This window comes from Lithobates pipiens, unplaced genomic scaffold, assembly GCF_037356315.1.
Source record: "Lithobates pipiens isolate NorthernLeopardFrog02 unplaced genomic scaffold, aLitPip1_a1.2 Scaffold_19, whole genome shotgun sequence".
Taxonomy (NCBI): Eukaryota; Metazoa; Chordata; class Amphibia; order Anura; family Ranidae; genus Lithobates; species Lithobates pipiens.
Window position 1 is genome coordinate 580,661,274 of NW_027507764.1, and position 20,918 is coordinate 580,682,191.

Sequence of the window (20,918 nt, forward strand, 5' to 3'; positions counted from 1 at the left end):
ACAGCGGGAGCATGGGGGGCAGAGAGCACTGGGGGGGGACTGGACAGCACACGGGGCAGAGAGCACTGGGAGAAGTTAGGGAGCACAGGGAGCAGAGAGCTCTGGGAGGCTGGAGAACACTGTTGGGGGGAGCCAGGGAGCACGGGGTGGTCGGAGAGCACTGGGGGGAGTGTATGGGGGAGACAGGGAGGACCAGAGAGCACTGGGGGGATCAGTGGGGGGGAGCCAGGGAGCACAGAGCGCTGGGGGAGAGGTGGAGAGAAGTGGGGGGGGCGACTGAACATGACAGTGGGGCGAGAGCATGGGGGAGCCAGGGAGCACAGAGTACTGTGGGGACCAGAGAGCACTGTGGGGAGCACTGTGAGGGAGCACAGGAATGGGGGACTGGAGAGCACAGTGGGGGGAGAGCATGTGGGGAGCAGTGGGGGGGGGGCTGGACAGCACAGTGGGAGAGCACGGAGGACCAGAGAGCACTGGGGGGAGCCAGGAAGCAGAGAGGGTATGCAGGGAGAACTGTGAGGAACCAGGGAGCATCGGGCAGTAAAAGAGTTAGATAGGAGGAGCTCCGGTGATCCCAGCGCCTGCTGCAGCCTGGCCGACCCCGTCACAGATCGTGAGTGCCCGGCCGTGCCGCCCTCCTGTGTGCCTGGATGGGAGGAGCGGCGGGGACAGCTGCATATGGAGGAATTGAGCTTTCCATATTCTTTCTGCAGCCAGTGAATGCCCGCAGAAGAAGCGGTCATTCATCGGCTGCAGGAGGAATATGGGAAGCTCAATTCCTCCATATGCAGCTGTCCCCGCCGCTCCTCCCATCCAGGCACACAGGAGGGCGGCACGGCCGGGCACTCACGATCTCTGGGGGTAGTCGGCCAGACTGCAGCAGGCGCTGGGATGGGATCACCGGAGCTCCTCCTTCCCCTTCACAGTCATAGGGCAGGGATAGTTTCTGCAGCCTGGCCGGACTCCTGACCCCAATAGGCAGCCGGCCAGACGCGGAGAGGCCAGGTGGGTGAGTGGCGCGGGCTGCAGGAGCAGCTCAGTTGCTTTAGGGCCCCACATGGACTTGCGGCCCGCCCGGTGTGTCCTATGGCTGCCCGCACAGCTTTTACAGATGGCACCTGGAGCTTGTTGTTCAGTCCAGTGATCGAGCAGAGGTAAATTAGGCGGCCACGAGGCCCCTGTGAGGGCAAGGCCTTAGGCGGCTGCCTAATTTGCCTAATTAGAGAGCCGCCTCTGGTGTCAGGAGGAGCCTATCTATGCTTCATTTCTATGATGAGCAGTAAGTGTTCTACCCACCGCTGACCCGTGACATCATCATGCCCTTATGGGCGCAGCTACGCCGTGCGCCACCTCGTCAGAGAGACCCCCTGACTTCCGCAATCAGCTGCATTGTATGCCACTGGTTAGACGGATTGGACTATCTGGTTTATGCCAATCAGATCAGGTATAAAAATGCTGACATTCGGCTGGCTTGTGTCAGTCCACTGGCCGCCATCCCGATGTCAGATGCATACTCTGCTTTAAACCTGAGGTAAATACTATTACTATAATGCCGCGTAGACACGATCAAATTGTCCGGCGTACTTAGTCCGCCGAAACGCATTTCACCGGACAATTCAATCGTGTGTGGGCTTCAGCGGACTTTCTCAGCGTAAAGTCCGGCGGACTTAGAAAGTATTTTTGCAGTCCAATCTTTCCGTGTTTCAGCGGACAATCCGTTCGTCAGTGTGCTAGTCCAGCGGACTAAGAATGATGCATGCTCAGAAGCAAGTACGAGAAGGAAGCTATTGGCTACTGGCTATTGAACTTCCTTTTTCTAGTCCCGTCGTACGTGCTGTACGTCATCGCGCTAGCAAACGCCGGTTTTTCTGTGTGTCCATGTGTGGCCAAGTGCGTTCGGTAGAAAGTCCGCCGGACTATCCGCCGGATTGTTTGCCGGACTAAGTACGCTGGACAATTCGATCGTGTGTACGCGGCATTGCAGGCACTATATGGCTTTTTGTCCATGTGTTTGCCATAACTTACCTTTCTGTCTCTATTACTGTCTAATAAAAGGAGGTTGATCTAACTGCCCTCACTCTATCATTGTCCCTACAGTGGCAAATTTTGATCGCTGTTAAAAAATTGGGTGTCCCTTGTGAATGCGTGCCATCAACCGGCCTACGGACACGCGGGCAACCTTTCATGTCATGTGTGTGCGTGTGCGTGTACTCATGCAGACAGCATGTACTTTCTCTTCCTGTTTTTATCCTCCCAACTCCCAATGAGTAAAAATATGTAAGTACTTTTTACCTTGCTACTTCATAATATGTTGTAATAGGCTATAAACTACACTTTGATGTCTTTTCTATATTACCATGCTTATATTGTTATAAACATACATACTGTCAGGTTCATAAATATTGGGACATCGATACATTTCTAATCTTTTTGGCTCTATACACCACCACAATGGATTTGAAATGAAACGAAGAAGATGTGCTTTAACTGCAGACTTTCAGCTTTAATTTGAGGGTATTTACATCTAAATAAGGTGAACGGTGTAGGAATTATAGGAACAGTTTGTATATGTGCCTCCCACTTTTTAAGGGACCAAAAGTAATGGGACAGATTAACAATCATCCATCAAACTTTCACTTTTTAATACTTGGTTGCAAATCCTTTGCAGTCAATTACAGCCTGAAGTGTGGAACGTGTAGACATCACCAGACGCTGGGTTTCATCCCTGGTGATGCTCTGCCAGGCCTCTACTGCAACTGTCTTCAGTTCCTGCTTGTTCTTGGAGCATTTTCCCTTCAGTTTTGTCTTCAGCAAGTGAAATGCATGCTCAATTGGATTCAGGTCAGCTGATTGACTTGGCCATTGCATAACATTCCACTTCTTTCCCTTAAAAAACTCCTTGGTCGCTTTCGCAGTATGCTTCGGGTCATTGTCCATCTGCACTGTGAAGCGCCGTCCAATGAGTTCTGAAGCATTTTGCTGAATATGAGCAGATAATATTGCCCGAAACACTTCAGAATTCATCCTTCTGCTTTTGTCAGCAGTCACATCATCAATAAATACAAGAGAACCAGTTCCATTGGTAGCCATACATGCCCACACCATGACACTACCACCACCATGCTTCACTGATGAGGTGGTATGCTTTGGATCACGAGCAGTTCCTTTCCTTCTCCATACTCTTCTCTTCCCATCACCCTGGTACAAGTTGATCTTGGTCTCATCTGTCCATAGGATGTTGTTCCAGAACTGTGAAGGCTCTTTTAGATGTTGTTTGGCAAACTCTAACCAGTTCCCGACCGGCGCACGCCGATGTACGTCGGCAGAATGGCACGGGCAGGCATATTGGCGTACAGGTACGTCCAATCTTCAATGCCGCCCTGCCAGCGCGAGCGCGCCGCCGCCGGCGCGCTCGCGTGCCGGTTGGGACCCCCGTGAGTCCGGTTGCAGGTCCCGCGGACTCGATCGCTGCGGGCATACCCGCGATCGTCTCATGGGGCGGCTGAATGGAGGAAATGTCGTGTAAACAGCATTTCCCCATTCTGCCTAGCAACTAGTGACGCTGATCTCTGCTCCATGTGATTGGAGAAGAGATCAGTGTTCACTAAATGAAAGCCCAGCCCCCCCACAGTTAGTAACACACCCCTATGAACACTTAACCCCTACACTGCCACCCACTGGTTAACCCCTTCACTGCCAGTGTCATTTACACAGGAATCACTGCATTTATGTAGCAGTGATTACTGTATAAATGACAATGGTCCCAAAAATGTGTCAAAAATGTCCGATGTGTCCGCCGCAATGTCGCAGTCACAATAAAAATCGCTGATCGCCGCCATTACTAGTAAAAAAATAATAATAAAAAATTATTAATAAAACTATCCCTATTTTGTAAACGCTATAACTTTTGTGCAAACCAATCAATAATCGCTTATTGCGATTTTTTTTACCAAAAATATGTAGAAGAATACGTATCGGCCTAAACAGAGGGAAAAAATGTTTTTTTATATATTTTTGGGGGATATTTATAACAAAAAGTAAAAAATAATGCGTTTTTTCTTTTCAAAATTGTCGCTCTATTTTTGTTTATAGCGCAAAAAATAAAAACCGCAGGGGTGATCAAATACCACCAAAAGAAAGCTCTATTTGTGGGAAAAAAAGGACGTCAATTTTGTTTGGGAGCCACGTCGCATGACCACGCAATTGTCAGTTAAAGCGACGCAGTGCCGAATTGCAAAAAGTGGTCTGGTCTTTGACCAGAAAAATGGTCCGGTCTGTAAGTGGCTAATCTGGTCTTCCTGTTTTTGAGGCTCACCAATGGTTTATATCTTGTGGTGGACCCTCTGTATTCACTCTGGTGAAGTCTTCTCTTGATTGTTGACTTTGGCACACATACACCTACCTCCTGGAGAGTGTTCTTGATCTGGCCAACTGTTGTGAAGGGTGTTTTCTTCACCAGGGAAATAATTCTTCAGTCATCCACCACAGTTGTTTTCCGTGGTTCTTTGGGTCTTTTGGTGTTGCTGAGCTCACCGGTGCGTTCTTTCTTTTTAAGGATGTTCCAAACAGTTGATTTGGCCACACCTAATGTTTTTGCTATCTCTCAGCCTAATGATGGCTTGCTTCACTGATAGTGACAGCTCTTTGGCTCTCATATTGAGAGTTGACAGCAACAAATTCCAAATGCAAATAGCACACTTGAAATTAACTCTGGGCCTTTTATCCGCTCCTTGTAAATGGGATAATGTGGGAATAACACACACCTGGCCATGGAACAGCTGAGCAGCCAATTGTCCAATTACTTTTGGTCCCTTAAAAAGTGAGAGGCACATATACAAACTGTTGTAATTCCTACACCGTTCACCTGATTTGGATGTAAATACCCTAAAATTAAAGCTGAAAGTCTGCAGTTAAAACACATCTTGTTTGTTTCATTTCAAATCCCGTTGTGGTGGTGTATAGAGCCAAAAAGATTAGAATGGTGTCGATGTCCCAATATTTATGGACCCGACTGTACATTTGTGTTACAGACAAGAGAATAATATACCCAACTATAAACCTCCCTTGAAGAAGGAAAATAAATTCCAATGCGATTTTCCGAAACATGTCGGGGCGTATGCTGTAAATCTTAAACTGGACTCAATTCATTTTAAGCAGTATTTTGGATTAGTAGCTTTGGGTGGTATATATTGTATATTTTACTAACGTTCATTCACTGTTTATACCTTAGTGAATTATATTTAGTTCAAATTCCTCTATTTTTGATAATTAATAAAGGTGGCACTTTTGTGCCTTTTTATACATATTTACTTTTCATTACTTTTTCCTGCTCTATAAAGTCCAAGGGGGCGTCCCCTCAATGCATTTTATTGCATGTCTTTTCTATAATGCTATTTAGGATGCTGGCAGGTTAGCACACCCCTCAATTCTCATAATCTTTCTTCTTTCTTAAAGATCCCTATCCTTGTGCTAAAGCTTTGTGTATTATTATTATTATATCATAATAAGTTATTAACATGTAGTAACAATTGTTATTAGACGTTTACATAGTGTTGATATAAAAACATCTGAGATAAATGCTTATTCTCCCCTCCCCCGAGGTGCGGCCTCCGCTGTGGCTACATTGAGTTTGTTAACGTGGATCAAGCTGTGTTTAGGCACCTCGATATTTTGAAATCCTTTGACGTCCCCTCCATCATTGCTGTGCTGGCCCTGGAGGTTCTGGTGGACCCCCCACAGCCTGGAGACCCCTCGTATGAGACTTTCCAAGCGGTGAGTGTTGCAAGTAGTACATGTAATGCCTGGGGACGATATATAGCAGTGGTCTCCAGCCTTTGCTTGCCTGTATTTGGCCCTTGAGGCATTACTCCTGCCACTGACACTGAGACATAACTCCTGCCACTGACACCTACAATAGGGTACTATTTCTCCCAATGACACCACTTATTTGAAAGATCGGGCATTGCTTACTCCCACTGGGCACAGTCCAACCCCCTAAAGTCTGAAGGACAATAAACTGTCCCTGTCTTTGGAAGTTTGAAGACCCCTTGAATTATAGAATACTGTATATAATATACTGTATAGAATATTTGGTGGCTTACAGCCAGTGGCGTCACTAGGGTTGGTGTCACCCGGTGCAAAAAAAAAAATGGTGTCACCCCCCCACCAACTATAGTCCCTCCTCAGTACAGACCCCCCTCCACTAACTATAGACTCCCCTCCCGCAGTATAGTTCCCCCTCCCTCAGTAAAGACCACCTTCCATCAATATGGTCCCCCCTCCCTCAGTATAAACATCCCCCCTCAGTACAGACACCCCTTCAGTGCAGACCCCTCCATCAGTACAGACACCCCCACCTCGGTGCAGACCCCCCATCAGTACAGACACCCCCCCTCAGTACAGACACCCCCACCTCAGTGCAGACCCCCCTCTATCAATACAGACACCCCCACCTCAGTACAGACCCCACCAGCATTACAGACACCCCCACCTCAGTGCAGACTCCCCCAGCATTACAGACACCCCCCTCAGTGCAGACCCCCTCAGTACAGACACCCCCCTCAGTGCAGACCCCCCCAGCAGTACAGACACCCCCCCTCAGTACAGACACCCCCTTAGTGCAGACCCCCCAGCAGTACAGACACCCCCCAGTACAGACACCCCCAGCAGTACAGACACCCCCCTCCGTGCAGACCCCCCCATGCAGACACCTCCCCAGTGCAGACACCCCCCCCCCCAGTGCAGACCACCCAGTGCAGACCCACCAGTACAGACACCCCTCAGCAGTACAGACACCCACCTTACAGACCTCAGAACAGCAGATACACACAGTGGTGTGTATCCCTCCAGCTCGGCCTCCTCCTCCTCTGTGGATGTAAACAGAGAGAAGGGGGAGGTGGCTTCGTTATGCTCCGCTGAGGGACACAGCCGCGGCGCAAGACACAGGGCAGCGGGCGGCGTTAGCGGTGCCGCTACCCACGGGTGTCACCCCTCTGGCGGGTGTCACCCGGGTGCGGCCCACACCCCCTGCACCCGCCTAGCAACGCCACTGCTTACAGCCTCAATAAAGGGAATAGAGGAGACCTTGATCACACTGCTGTGACAAGGCTGAAGCACCTGGTGGGCGGTGCTTGTGTTTGCCATCCGCCCCGCCCTTCTGAAATGACGAGTCTGCAAATGTGCATTTATTGTAGCTGAAAGGCAGCACTAATGGAACAAACTGCTATCATGGGACAAAAAAACATCCCTGTCATGTGACTTATGAAGGCCGTGATCAGGATTTCTATTTTCAGGTTGAAAATTGTTTCCATAGATTCTGACCATCTTGTAAAGCTGCTCCCCACAATTGTCCATTTTTGGAAACTGAATCCAGGAAAATGGTCTTCTGACCGTTCCCCGTCAGTGATAATGGACACCACCCCAAACTGGGTGTAATCCATCACATTCTATGGGGGGAGAGGTGGAGAAGGGGCTCCAGGTGATGATGTTGTTCATGGCCAATAGGATAAAACGTTTCAAAACAAAATGTGAGGATTTCATCAGTCTTTATGAATGGAGCTGCGAGAGTGATTGGGAAAGCGTTAAAGTTAGACGTCCTGAAGGTGAATGGGGAGCTACGTATGAGGCTACTTACTTTCTGCTTCCATCTTATTTTGCAGGAGACACAGAATTCTCTGAGTTCTCAGCTGGAGAAGGCCCGACTGGCAGAGGAAATACTAAACCGGGCCCCAGGAATAAGCTGCAGCCCCATACAGGGGGCCTTGTATGCCTTTCCCCGTATCCAGGTCCCGGAGAGAGCTGTCAGGCTGGCGCAGGTACCTCACAGTCATACAGATACACATACAATGTGCTACTTAACCAACAATGCCCCAAACAATGCCCCCTCGGGAGGCAAATATTAGTTCCTACAGGGAACCTGTCATTGCCTGGTATAATGCACTCTTTGTTAGTCATCTGCTGAGCCACATGCTAATTTGTAGGTGAAAGGCCGAACCCTGGCCTGAAAGTGTCATTGGATGTAGCAGGGAAGGGTTCAATTCTCTATCCCCGCCATTGGGAAAATCACGGCCGAAACACGTTAGCTTTACTCTGCTGTTTTTACATGTAGCCTAATAAAGACTTTTGGATTTGGAATATACCGGTTTTCTGGCTATTATCTCCTATGGATTGGGAAAATGACCCTTACTTCCTGTTCTAGTGACCACTGGCACCCCAACAGGAAATGAAAGATAATATTTCAAACAAGAACTGATTATATGCCAAGTGCAGACAATATGCAGGTTTACTATTCAAAAAGAAAAGTAATTTTTATTTGGCTAGCTGCCTTCTTCCCCCCAGAAAATTTGGGTCCATTGCCTCGGTACAGCAGATTAGGGGGTGGGGTCAGGACAGTACGAGTGACGGCTGTTTTCTTTCTCAGGAACGGGGACAGGCGCCCGATGTACACTTCTGCCACCTTCTTCTGGAGGAGACCGGCATCGTCTTGGTCGACGGGACCAGCTTTGGCCAAGAAAAGGGAACTTACCACTTTAGGTGAGCGTTTACTTCTTAGAAAATGTGTTTCAAATAAATATGAATAAAGTATACTTAGTGTACCGTATACAATGTAATCATTTGCTGCTAATTGGTCATTGAACCTGAACACATGGAAAATAGCGCTGCCAACCTATCGGATTGAAATTTACTGGCACGACACCCAAAATTTACTGGCACAGCCAAGTTTTTATTGGCATTTCCAAAAGTTACAAAATTACAGTTTTAAAGTACATATTTCAGTATTTAGGCCATACACAAATACAATATGCAATTAGTATTGTGATTTAAGGGAGATAGTAAGGCAAAAAACATATTTCTTATTTTATTTGCGATATACTGTAGTAAGCAGCGGTGACCCATTCATACGGGGTGCAGGGGCGCTGCCCCCCTAATCCATGTGCCTGGCCCCTAATCTACATGCAGGGCACCGGACACATGGATTTCTATGTTTTTTTGTTGTTTTTTTTAAGCACATGATTACAGCCTGAGCCCACTCAGTTGTGTGACAATAGAGAATTGGCCAGGGATTTTTAGGACTCCCAGCTAATCAGGTCTCAAGACCCACTTCCTGTTAGGCTGGGAGGAGAAGCAATGGCCCCAGAGCAAGGAGTAGCGGCCCTACCCTGGATCCTAGTCATCTGCCTCCTAAGGTAAGGAGGCCTCTGATCGCCACCTTCCCGTCCATATCCCGCACGGGGGGGGGGGGTGATCGCCACCTTCCCGTCCATCCTTCCTGTCCATCTCCTGCGGTGGGTGGCTGGCGTTGGTTTGCCGCCCCCCAAAGTATAGTAAGTGGTAGTAAGTAAGTAGCTCAGGGACAGGACTCAGAAGAATTAGAATGTTCAGATGCACACTCATGAAATTGACTCTAACAGTGACACCAACAGCAGTGTGCAGCAGTACAGATGATGATGACGACACCTCACTGACACAACACGTCCCCTCCTGAGTCACGATGACAGTCTCTCTCCACACCTGTCCACTCCAGCCCAAATAGCACTGACCTTCCCATTCCCGGCTTGCCTTGCTCCCATCCTGCAGACCCGCACACAAGGCTCCGCTCAGCTCCCTTGCACCATGACACACTTGACATGCTCAGGCACCGCCTCCACCAGACCTGCCCCCTGCTGGCGCCACCCAAGCACACTTTAGCAGTCACAGCCATATTTTTTACTGGCAACCTTTTCCTGTCACTGGCATTTACTGGCAGTAGAAAAGTGCAAGTTTTCTACTGGCTGCCAGTATAAATACTGACTGTTGGCAACACTGATGGAAAGTCAGAGATCACACTCTCAGCAAGAGCACAGGAAAAGTTTTATATATCTATTATTTATCTGTGGGAAACAAAGAAATGGGAAAATCAAGTTAAATCATATACTGTGTGTGTGTATATATGTGTGTGTGTTTTTTTTTAATATATATATATATATATATACAGTATCTCACAAAAGTGACACCCCTCGTGTAGCGGATGACATTTTGGACAAAGTGTCATTCATGTGTAAACTTAGTTTTTGCCTCAGAATGGTAATGGGGTTCTGAGGGTTGATTATGTAGGTTAACTTTGACATCAGTTTGGCTGGGCTGTGTGAGAGTTCTGCCTGGTCATGTGGACAGTGAGGTGCAGATGACAGGCCAGAACCAGGCCTGGTTGGACGTTTTGGGTATCAGCCTTCTCAGAAGCAATCAGTGGGTGTGCCGGGCCCCGCTGAGGAGTCTGGGAAGGGTACTTAAGATGTCGAGGTCACATGTTCAGCAGAGGAGTTCGTGAGACCCGTGTGGTCTGTTCTTGTTTCCAGGACCGGGGTAGCCCCACGAGGGGTCCCGGGCCACGTGGTGTTCGACATACCGCGACATGCTTTTGTTGGTTACCCCCAATAGACCCGCCTGGTCTGGGATAGGGATCCGTCTGTTCCCGAGTCTCGGAACCGGCTGGTCCGAGGCGCAGTAACTGAGGGAGGATTCAAGGTGTCCGGGTGTGCTCTCGGCTTGGAGGGGCACCACAGCTCGTGTAAGCGACCGGGGGAGGACTCTTCGGAGGAGGGCAGACAAGTGGCATCCTGAAAAGTGCCTGGTTACTGAGTTGGGAAGTACATTGACGAATCCACGCTTTTTCCAGTACTATCAAGGAGACAGAGAACATTCCAGGTACTGAGGAAAAAGGTTCCTGTTCACTTTCAGTTATAACTTGTACATGTTCAGAGGATTTTACAAGTTCTGAATCAAAGTGCTGATTGCCATGATCCCTGGCTAGAGATGTGTTCAGCCTTGAAGTGCCCAGCTGCAAGTGGCTACTCTCTGGGTGGTATAAGAGACTTTGTTATTAGTGATGGACGAACTTCCGACGGGATGTTTCGCGAACGCGGCTGATAGTTCGCGAACCGTAATGTTCGCGGCGGGCCCCATTGACTTCAATGGGAGGCGAACTTTGCAAACCTACAGGTCAAATTTGCAGCCACAAAATAATTACTAGCTGTACAAACATAGTCCCACCACATGGCCAATGACATAACACATGTATGAGGTGAATCTGGGATCGACAACTACAAGCATTCTTTTTTTATATGTGAAAATTGTTGTGACAATTCAGGACCGTGGAGCGCATGAAGGCAATGGAGGAGAGGGAAGGTCAGGGTAGGCAAGGAAGAGGGTGCAGGAGATGTTCACCAGCAGCGTGTGTTACCGGCCTCAAAATGTGAATTAAGAGAGCCGATGATTGTAGACGCGATGAGACAAGGTGATCAGCTTGGCGTGGACTGCAAAGAATCACACAAACAGCATGAGATATGATCACTGACTTTATGGCTGGAAGTAGTTTAATTTTTACATAACAATACATCTTTTACATTTTTATAGTCACATGTTTATAACCATTAACAATATATATATAATACCGATTTTAACTAAAGTATTTTAAAACGTAGTTACAACAATGAACATTACTAAATTTAATAACATATATATCCCTGTTATTCAGTGTTATAGATAATTATCTTTATCTCTCTGGTACATTTTAAGTGTGCAATAATCATACTAGCAATGTATTGCTTTAATACAAATATTTTCATGGTAGTACTCTTTTTTAACCACTAGATGGTGCACATTGCATGTCTGTATGATGCAATACATAAGCTTTACATACAATAGGTTTTTTTCTATATTAAATAACAGAAAACATGTGCTTCTATAAATCTATGCAATTTCCAATAAATCAGGTTTAAATATACCTATTTAGAAAGGTTTAGTGTTTATCATAGACATTTGTTCTGACTAATGCAGTATTTTCATGTTCTTATGCACTTTTCACTTGTTTCTGACACATGCTGTTCTAAACTTCTAATTACAGCAAAACTATAGCATAAAATCTGCTGAGACTTTTTCTGCATCTGCTCAAGATGTTTAGGAATCTTTCTATTACAGGTTAATACAGATTAGGAACAATTTAGAGTACATACCTGCAAAGAATCACACAAACAGCATGAGATATGACCACTGACTTTATGGCTGGAAGTAGTTTAATTTCCAGTCACATGGTGTGTGGCCTTATATAGACTCTGTTTGTGTACCTTCTCTGCCATCTACTGGTTATTAATAGAATAGAAGGGAGATGTTTAGAAATATAAAAAAAAAATGAATATGTACTTTGCTTTGGGGTGTCTGTTTTGTGACCATATAAACCCCAGTCCGTCACACTCTCCCCTCCTTCAGTTAATGGCTCCCGACATTAAACTCAATTGGTATCTGAACACTATTTAGTGATTTAAGTAACCCAAATAGGTACTTGTTGCCACCAAGGAGCTACGTTAACTACCTGGCATGTCCTGGGAGTAGCTAGCATTGTAGGAGTTTGTATGGTGTGAATCTGACTTGGTATGTATCTTGGCTGACCTAGTGTGTCATATGTAAAGATCTATTTAGGCTTAGCTTGTCTGGTAGATCTTCTGACAGGAGTTGAGTCTTCTCCATCAACATCATTTTCCATTTGCATATCTTGGTTCACAGGTAAGTCTTGACTTAATGAGGGTAATTCTGCAGTGTCTAGTCTCACCATGTCTGTAGCCCAGATTTGGTCGCCAACTACTGTTCCATCATTTTGTTCTTGTTCAACATTGGGTGTGGTAGTTGTAGGATAAAACTCCTCAGCAGAAACTCTTAATGGGATTTTCTGTACGTTTTGAGTTTGGTTGAGACACAACACAATCATGACTTTCTGTAGTCTCTGGTATATAAGGATAATACCATCTTTCTTCATCTGAACATTCCTCCTCCTGGTCCAGATCCATTCTGGTATCCTTTCTGTTACTTGATTGCCTTTGTTTCATCTGTACTCTTGGAATGTGTCCTTCAATTGGTAAGTCATTTACTGGTAGTAAAAGATTTCTGTGCAGTACTCGAATAGTCTTTTTACCACTTTCAGGCTGAATTTTGTACACAGGCCCATCTTTGATTCTTTCTACCACTTTGTGTACTGATTCTTCCCAGTATGAACGAAGTTTACCAGGTCCTCCTCTTTCAGAGAGATTTCGTACTAAGACCCGATCACCCGGTTGAAGAGGTGCTCCTTTTATCTGTTTGTCATAGTACTTCTTCCCTTTAGCAGATGATTTTTTGCTATTCTCGGATGCGATTTTGTAAGCTTCTTGCATTCTAGATGCCCATTTCTGAGTAAATATTGGTTGACTTTCTGATTCCTTTTCCAAATTTAGGTTGAGCATTAGGTCAATTGGCAAACGAGGAGATCTTCCATACAATAGAAAGAATGGCGAGTATCCTGTGGCTTCATGCCTGGTGCAATTGTATGCATGAACCATATGTGGAAGATGTTCTTTCCAATCTGACTTTTTCTCTTCCTCCAAGGTGCGAAGCATCTGTAACAAAGTACGGTTCAGTCTCTCCACTGGGTTACCCTGTGGATGGTATGGAGTAGTTCTTGAATGAGAAATCCCTGCCAATCGTTGCAATGTCTGAAATAAGTTGTTTTCAAATTCTCTTCCTTGGTCATGGTGGAGTTTCTCTGGATAGCCAAAACGTGGTATGAAATCTTGAAAGATCTTTTCTGCCGCCGTTTTTCCAGATTTGTTCTTAGTTGGATACGCTTGTGCAAAGCGTGTGAAATGGTCAACTATTACAAGTATATACTCATATCCTCCTTTGCTTTTCTCCAAGTGAAGATAATCAATGGATACTAACTCCAAAGGTGAACTGGTAGTAATCGAACCCATAGGTGCTCTTTCGGTGATATTTGGACGCTTTTGTTTGATGCAGCTGCACTTCTTCAGCACATATTCATCAATGTCTTTTTGCATAAATGGCCAGTAAAATCGTTCACGTGCTAGGTGGGTTACCTTGTCAGTACCAATGTGACCCATGTCATCATGAAGATTTCTTAAGACCAATGGTTTTAACTTTTCTGGTAGAACTAGCTGTTTTCGGGTTCCAGAGTGTCGGTAGAGGATTCCTTCATCGACTCTGAGTTTATTCCATTCATGTATCAAACGTCTTGTTTTTCTGGTCATACTCTCCTTTTCTTTGTGGTTTGGAATCCAGTCGTTCTCCTTAAGCCAGACCACTTCTCTAATGTTGGTATCGTCTTGTTGTAATGCTCTGATATTCTCCTGAGTCATTGGGCAGATTGTCTGTCCTTTCAGCAATTCTTCGGCCACATCACTTTCTGAGTGAAGAGTCAATGAAGCCACCCATAATGCCTCTTCTTCGTCAACAGCTTTGCTCCCTTGCCACATAGCTGACACAACCTCAGATGGTACAAGCTCTGTGTACTCACTCAGATTCTTCGTGAGTTCCACCGGAAATCGTGACAGTGTATCTGCGTCTGCATTCTGTTTACCTGGCCTGTACTTGATATCGAAGTGGAAATCAGCCAACTCGCCAACCCAGCGATGACCCACAGCATTCAGTCTGGCAGTACTCAATACATATGTCAATGGGTTGTTGTCTGTGTAAACGGTGAATGTTGGAGCGTAGTACAAGTAATCTCTGAATTTGTCACAGACTGCCCATTTGAGAGCTAAAAACTCAAGTTTACCAGAGTGAAGATGGTAATTGCGCTCTGCTGGAGTCAATGTTCTGGAGCCAAACCCAATAACACAAAGTTTTTCTCCTTGTCGTTGGTATAGTACAGCACCTAGGCCTTCATTGGAAGCATCAGTGTGTAAGACGAAGGGTAAGTCAAAATCAGGGTATGCTAGAATTGGTGGATTGGTTAGCATGTCCACCAGTCTGGATACTACAGCTTGATGTTTGGGTGTCCATTGAATCAGTGTTTTAGATGGCACTTGTGCTTTGTTCCCGTTTTTCTTTGTAGATTCCCTCCGATTGTTTTTGGGGATGGATGTAGCAGATTCTTTCTCAGTGTTCTGCAAAAGTTCATACAGTGGTTTAGCAAGTCGAGAGAAATCTTGAATGAAGGACCTGTAGTAGCTCAGGAATCCTAACAAAGATCTGACTCCTCCCACTGTTTTTGGTTCTTTCCTTTTCAAATGTAATACCGCTTCAAGATCTTTTGGGTCAATTTTTATGCCTTCTTCTGACACCATTCGTCCAAGGTATCGCATCTGTCGTTTAAAGAGTTCACACTTCTTCGGTCTAAGTTTGATACCATGCTCACGCATTCGACTAAGCACTTGCCTAATATCATTGACATGCTCCTGAAAAGTTTTGGAGTAGCAAAGTACGTCATCCAAGTATGGAGAACAACATTTGTCTCTGATGCCCTCTAATACATTCTCCATGCATCTCTGAAAAGCTGCTGGGGCATTCGTTAATCCAAATGGAATACGGTTCCACTCCAGGAGTCCCCAGGGGGTGCTGAAAGCCGTCAGATGTCTGGAGTCTTCATGCACAAAGCCTTGATGATACGCACTACCCTGGTCCAGGATTGAGAACCACGTAAATCCTCCTAAGCTATCCAGCAGATCTTGTATTCTGGGTAGTGGATGTCTATCTGGGATAGTCTTTCGGTTTAACTCCCTAAAGTCAACACATAGTCGTAGGCTACTGTCCTTCTTTCGAACACAAACAACTGGTGATGAGTATGCAGAAGAAGATTTTGTTACCCAACCTCGGTCAAGAAGGTTTTGGATATATTCTTTCACTTCTTTGTATAGGGGTTTCGGTATCGAATTATAGCGTTTCTGGACAGGAGTTTCATCTTTCAGATTTATCCTCAGTTTCAGGTTAGGGATGCATCCTATGTCTCCCTCATCTCGAGCAAAGACATCTGATTCATCATATAACATTTGTCTCGCTATCTCCTGTTCTTCTTCTGAGAGATCTTCCAAATTGACAGGTGGGTGCCACTTAACAGATTTGTTAGTGGGTAGCTGATTTCCACTGTCCACTTGATTCAACTGGTTTACATGAAACACCCTTTTCTTCTGGTCAATTCCCTTTCCATCGTCTTTGTTTGGAGACAATGGTAGAATCTCAGCTGCTGGAGAAATGGTACCCAATACTGTTCTGGGTGGAAGGTAGATGTCATGTTGAGTACGGTTCAGTATAGGTATCTTCACCAGTTTAGAGAACCCATTTGGCACATCTACCACTGAAGGAAATAGTTCAAGTCCTTCCTCAACTGGATATTCGGGAAGTGGTTCAAATGGCATGATTCCTCCTTTCGGCCACGCTCTAATTCTGCATTTGACTTCACAGAGCTCGCCTCCTTTAATCTGGAGTCCCTTCTTCCCCACTTTGACCATACGACTATCGAATATTTCTCCTGGGTCAGTTGCTTGACTGACAGCATTTACAATGTTATTCGCTACACTCTGTCTTACTTTCATAGCTTCACTCAGCAAGATAGTCAGGTTTAGGGTGCTGTTTGGTCGGTCACGGTTTTCTCTGATCAATTCTTCGATAACATTAAACCCAAGAATTGGATTGTCATTACAGCAGTCACTCACCAGCATTGGCACATAAATGGCTGAGTTTCCATGCCCACTACTTTTGAATTCCAGGCAGACTTCAATCCATCCGATGAATGGAATGAGAGAACCATTTGCAGCTGTAATGGATAAGTTGTCATCACAAAGTAAATCTTGTATGTGCCTAATGGAGACACTGGGTAGAAACTTTTCTAACCATGCCTTCCCGACAATGCTGACCTGAGCTCCTGTATCCATCAACATGTCAACCGGTACACCATTCATCTGACATGACAGTAGGCATTTTCCTCCAATTAATTGTGCTACGTGTTGTTTGGAGAATCCATTCTCTTTTGGGAGTGTTCTAGTTGACCGGTGGGTGAATACCCTGTTTACCTTAGCATGGGACAGATCATTTGAGGTGGTCACTGGTTGTCCCTTTCCCAGTGACCGTCTGTCGTTTCCCGACTGCCTTCTTTTCTTCAAGCAATCAACCGCTCTGTGTCCTGTCCAACCACAGTAGAAACAATGGTAGCAGTTCTGACTCTCTCGTTTAATGCAATCATCACACCTGGGCTTGCAGTGAGTTGTATCTGGAACTTGAACATTGGTTAGTGGCTTAGTCATTTGGTTTCCAACAATAGGAGTTAGCTTCATCATCTTTTCCAGGTTCTTTGTGAGAGCAGAGACCTGTGTTGTTAGTTCCATTAATGCAGTGTGATTTACTCTAACATCTCCCTCAACTCTCTTTTGCAAGGTGTCTTTTTCACTATTACCTGGTGTCTGGGATGAATGAACAGTAAGAGGTTTATGTTTGGATGCACTGTTTAAGCGTCTCTGCCTTTCTGTTTCCTCATCAACTGATCTGGTGACTTGCTCTATGATAAAGTCATCCGTTACTGTCAAATCAGACACATAAGGCTTGATATCTCGTCTAACATTAGAATTTTTCTCATTTAGTCCCTGATACAGTGTATGAAGGAATATGCCTTGCACCAGTTTTTTGTCATAGCTAAGCTCTCGCCTATCATGTTGTGATGTAGACAGAACTTTTTGTTTTAACCCCACTAGCCTGTAAACAAATTGTTGTGCTGTTTCTCTTTCTTGCTGGGTAGCATTGCTAAGGTCCTGAAATAACTCCTTACCACTTCGTTCTCTCATATGTGACTTCAAAAACCTTTTCAATTCAGCAACAGTAAGATCATCTTTGTCAGTCAACATATCTTTAAAATTACCAGGTTTGATTATTCTCAACACTGTGCGTATAATTTCAGATTCAGGGAATTTTTCTGTTAGACCCTCGTCAATTTGTCTGCACACGCTACTGTAACTCATGTCCGAACCATGATCTGAAATTACACCACCATGCATTTTAAATTCTCTACGTGGCAATAAAGTAACAACATCAGTTAATCTCACCACCTCCGATACCTGTTCAGTCCTTGCAGTCCCACTACTTATTTTTTTTGCAGCGGTTGCAATGTCCACAGTTGGTGTACTTTCCTTGTTAAGTTTTAGTTCATTGATCTTGTCTTGGATAATGAGTAGGTAAGACATACCTTGATCTTCCAACTTTTCCAGCTGATCACTTCTCAAGTAGTCTTCAATAAATTCAACAAGTTCCATTTCGTTGGTACCAGTCACTGATGGAACTTCCACGTCTCTTTCATCTCCCAGCGTAATAGCAAGGCTATGCAGCTGTTCTTCATTAAGCAGATGAATTTGTTTCTGGATATCCCACATCAGCGCACGACGAGGAGACGCCATCTCTGTTGCAATCTGAAGACTTGCACTCACAAGGCAGACGACACTCACGACTCTCCTTGTAGCTCTGTAGCAGGCTCACGCTTGTCTCGCGCTTCCTTCTCACTGGTAACACAACGAATCCCGGCACACGAGCCCCCAAAATGTTACCGGCCTCAAAATGTGAATTAAGAGAGCCGATGATTGTAGACGATGAGATAAGGTGATCAGCTTGGCGTGGACTGCAAAGAATCACACAAACAGCATGAGATATGATCACTGACTTTATGGCTGGAAGTAGTTTAATTTTTACATAACAATACATCTTTTACATTTTTATAGTCACATGTTTATAACCATTAACAATATATATATAATACCGATTTTAACTAAAGTATTTTAAAACGTAGTTACAACAATGAACATTACTAAATTTAATAACATATATATCCCTGTTATTCAGTGTTATAGATAATTATCTTTATCTCTCTGGTACATTTTAAGTGTGCAATAATCATACTAGCAATGTATTGCTTTAATACAAATATTTTCATGGTAGTACTCTTTTTCAACCACTAGATGGTGCACATTGCATGTCTGTATGATGCAATACATAAGCTTTACATACAATAGGTTTTTTTCTATATTAAATAACAGAAAACATGTGCTTCTATAAATCTATGCAATTTCCAATAAATCAGGTTTAAATATACCTATTTAGAAAGGTTTAGTGTTTATCATAGACATTTGTTCTGACTAATGCAGTATTTTCATGTTCTTATGCACTTTTCACTTGTTTCTGACACATGCTGTTCTAAACTTCTAATTACAGCAAAACTATAGCATAAAATCTGCTGAGACTTTTTCTGCATCTGCTCAAGATGTTTAGGAATCTTTCTATTACAGGTTAATACAGATTAGGAACAATTTAGAGTACATACCTGCAAAGAATCACACAAACAGCATGAGATATGACCACTGACTTTATGGCTGGAAGTAGTTTAATTTCCAGTCACATGGTGTGTGGCCTTATATAGACTCTGTTTGTGTACCTTCTCTGCCATCTACTGGTTATTAATAGAATAGAAGGGAGATGTTTAGAAATATAAAAAAAAATGAATATGTACTTTGCTTTGGGGTGTCTGTTTTGTGACCATATAAACCCCAGTCCGTCACACGTGACATACAGCAATGACACCTGCACCGTGATAGAGCACCGGGATAGAGAGCACTGACATCAGCAGCGTGACATAAAGCACTGACACCAGCACCGTGATATACAGCACTGACACCAGCACCGTGATAGAGAGCACTGACATCAGCAGCGTGACATACAGCAATGACACCTGCACCGTGATAGAGTGATCTGACACCAGCACCGTGATAGAGAGCACTGACATCAGCAGCCTGACATAAAGCACTGACACCAGCACTGTGATATACAGCACTGACACCAGTACCGTGATAGAGAGCACTGACACCTGCACCGTAAGCAGCCCCAGGAGGAAGTCAGCACAGCACAGGGATGGTGGGAGCCCCTCATAATGAGCATAGCACAGGGATGGTGGGAGCCCCTCATAATATGCACAGCAGAGGTACAGCCCCAGGAGGAAGTCAGCACAGCACAGGGATGGTGGGAGCCCCTCATAATGAGCATAGCACAGGGATGGTGGGAGCCCCTTATATTATGCACAGCAGAGGTACAGCCCCAGGAGGAAGTCAGCACAGCACAGGGAGGGTGGGAGCCCCTCATAATAAGCAGCCCCAGTAGAAATATGACACCACTCAACCTCTTCAAACAGGAGGGTACGGGCATATAGTACGGTGTGCTTTTTTTGGACAAGGAAGTGAGCTAAATGAAGAAAGAAGGTCTGTGTGGTCAATTAAAAAAATTGTTTATAGACATATACATGGTCTACTGGTCACATGTGTTGAATTCCTCCGAGATCCATGCCTCATTCATTTTTAGAAATGTGAGGTATTTAACACTGTCATGAGCTAGGCGAGTACGCTTATCGGTCACGATCCCCCCTGCTGCGCTGAACGTCCTTTCGGACAGGACACTGGACGAGGGGCAAGCCAACAGTTCGATTGCAAATTGGGCAAGCTCTGGCCAGAGGTCAAGCCTGCCCACCCAGTAGTCCAGGGGTTCATCACTCCTCAGAGCGTCCACATCGGCCGTTAACCCGATGTAGTCGGACACCTGACGGTCTAGGCGTTCCCTGATGCTGGATCCGGATGACACCTGTCGATGGGTCGGCTGAAAGAATGACCTCATATCCGAAGTCACCAACACATCTTCAAACCGGCCTCTTCTTGCAGGCGCTGTTGGATTGGTACCCGCAACTCCTTCTCTGGGAGTGGGAATTGCTCCTCTGCCAGCGCACGCAAAAGCAGAATGCAGCATTTCTCGAAGCAAGGCCTGGAAGTGCTCCATTCTGACAGCCCTCTGTGACGGCGGTAACATTTCCACCATTTTGTGTTTGTACCGGGGGTCTAAGTACGTTGCCACCCAGTACTGGTCCTTGACCCTTATGCTTTTTATACGGGGGTCCCTATTAAAACACTGGAGCATGAAGGCCCCCATTTGCACTAAACTGGAAGCGGTATGGTGGCCTGGCTCCTGCTCATCATCCAGGATAATGTCGTCCTCTTCATTCTCCTCTCCCCATCCACGCACAACAACAGGGATCCCAGAAAGGTTTAAAGCATGCTCTTCTTGCTCCTCCTCATCCGCCCCGGCACCATCCTCCTCTGACT

The 20,918-nt window shown here is 45.4% G+C and overlaps 1 protein-coding gene across 2 annotated transcripts in view; it reads left to right on the forward strand.

The window, feature by feature from the left end:
* The window catches only part of LOC143997693 (alanine aminotransferase 2-like), a 99,934-nt gene that overhangs the window by 66,447 nt on the left and 12,569 nt on the right, over positions 1-20,918 (forward strand). For both annotated transcript variants that reach the window (XM_077493450.1, XM_077493449.1), the window contains exons 9-11: positions 5,601-5,772; positions 7,659-7,814; positions 8,420-8,532. In XM_077493450.1, coding sequence (XP_077349576.1) covers positions 5,601-5,772; positions 7,659-7,814; positions 8,420-8,532 — 441 coding nt within the window. The remainder of the gene's footprint in view (positions 1-5,600; positions 5,773-7,658; positions 7,815-8,419; positions 8,533-20,918) is intronic.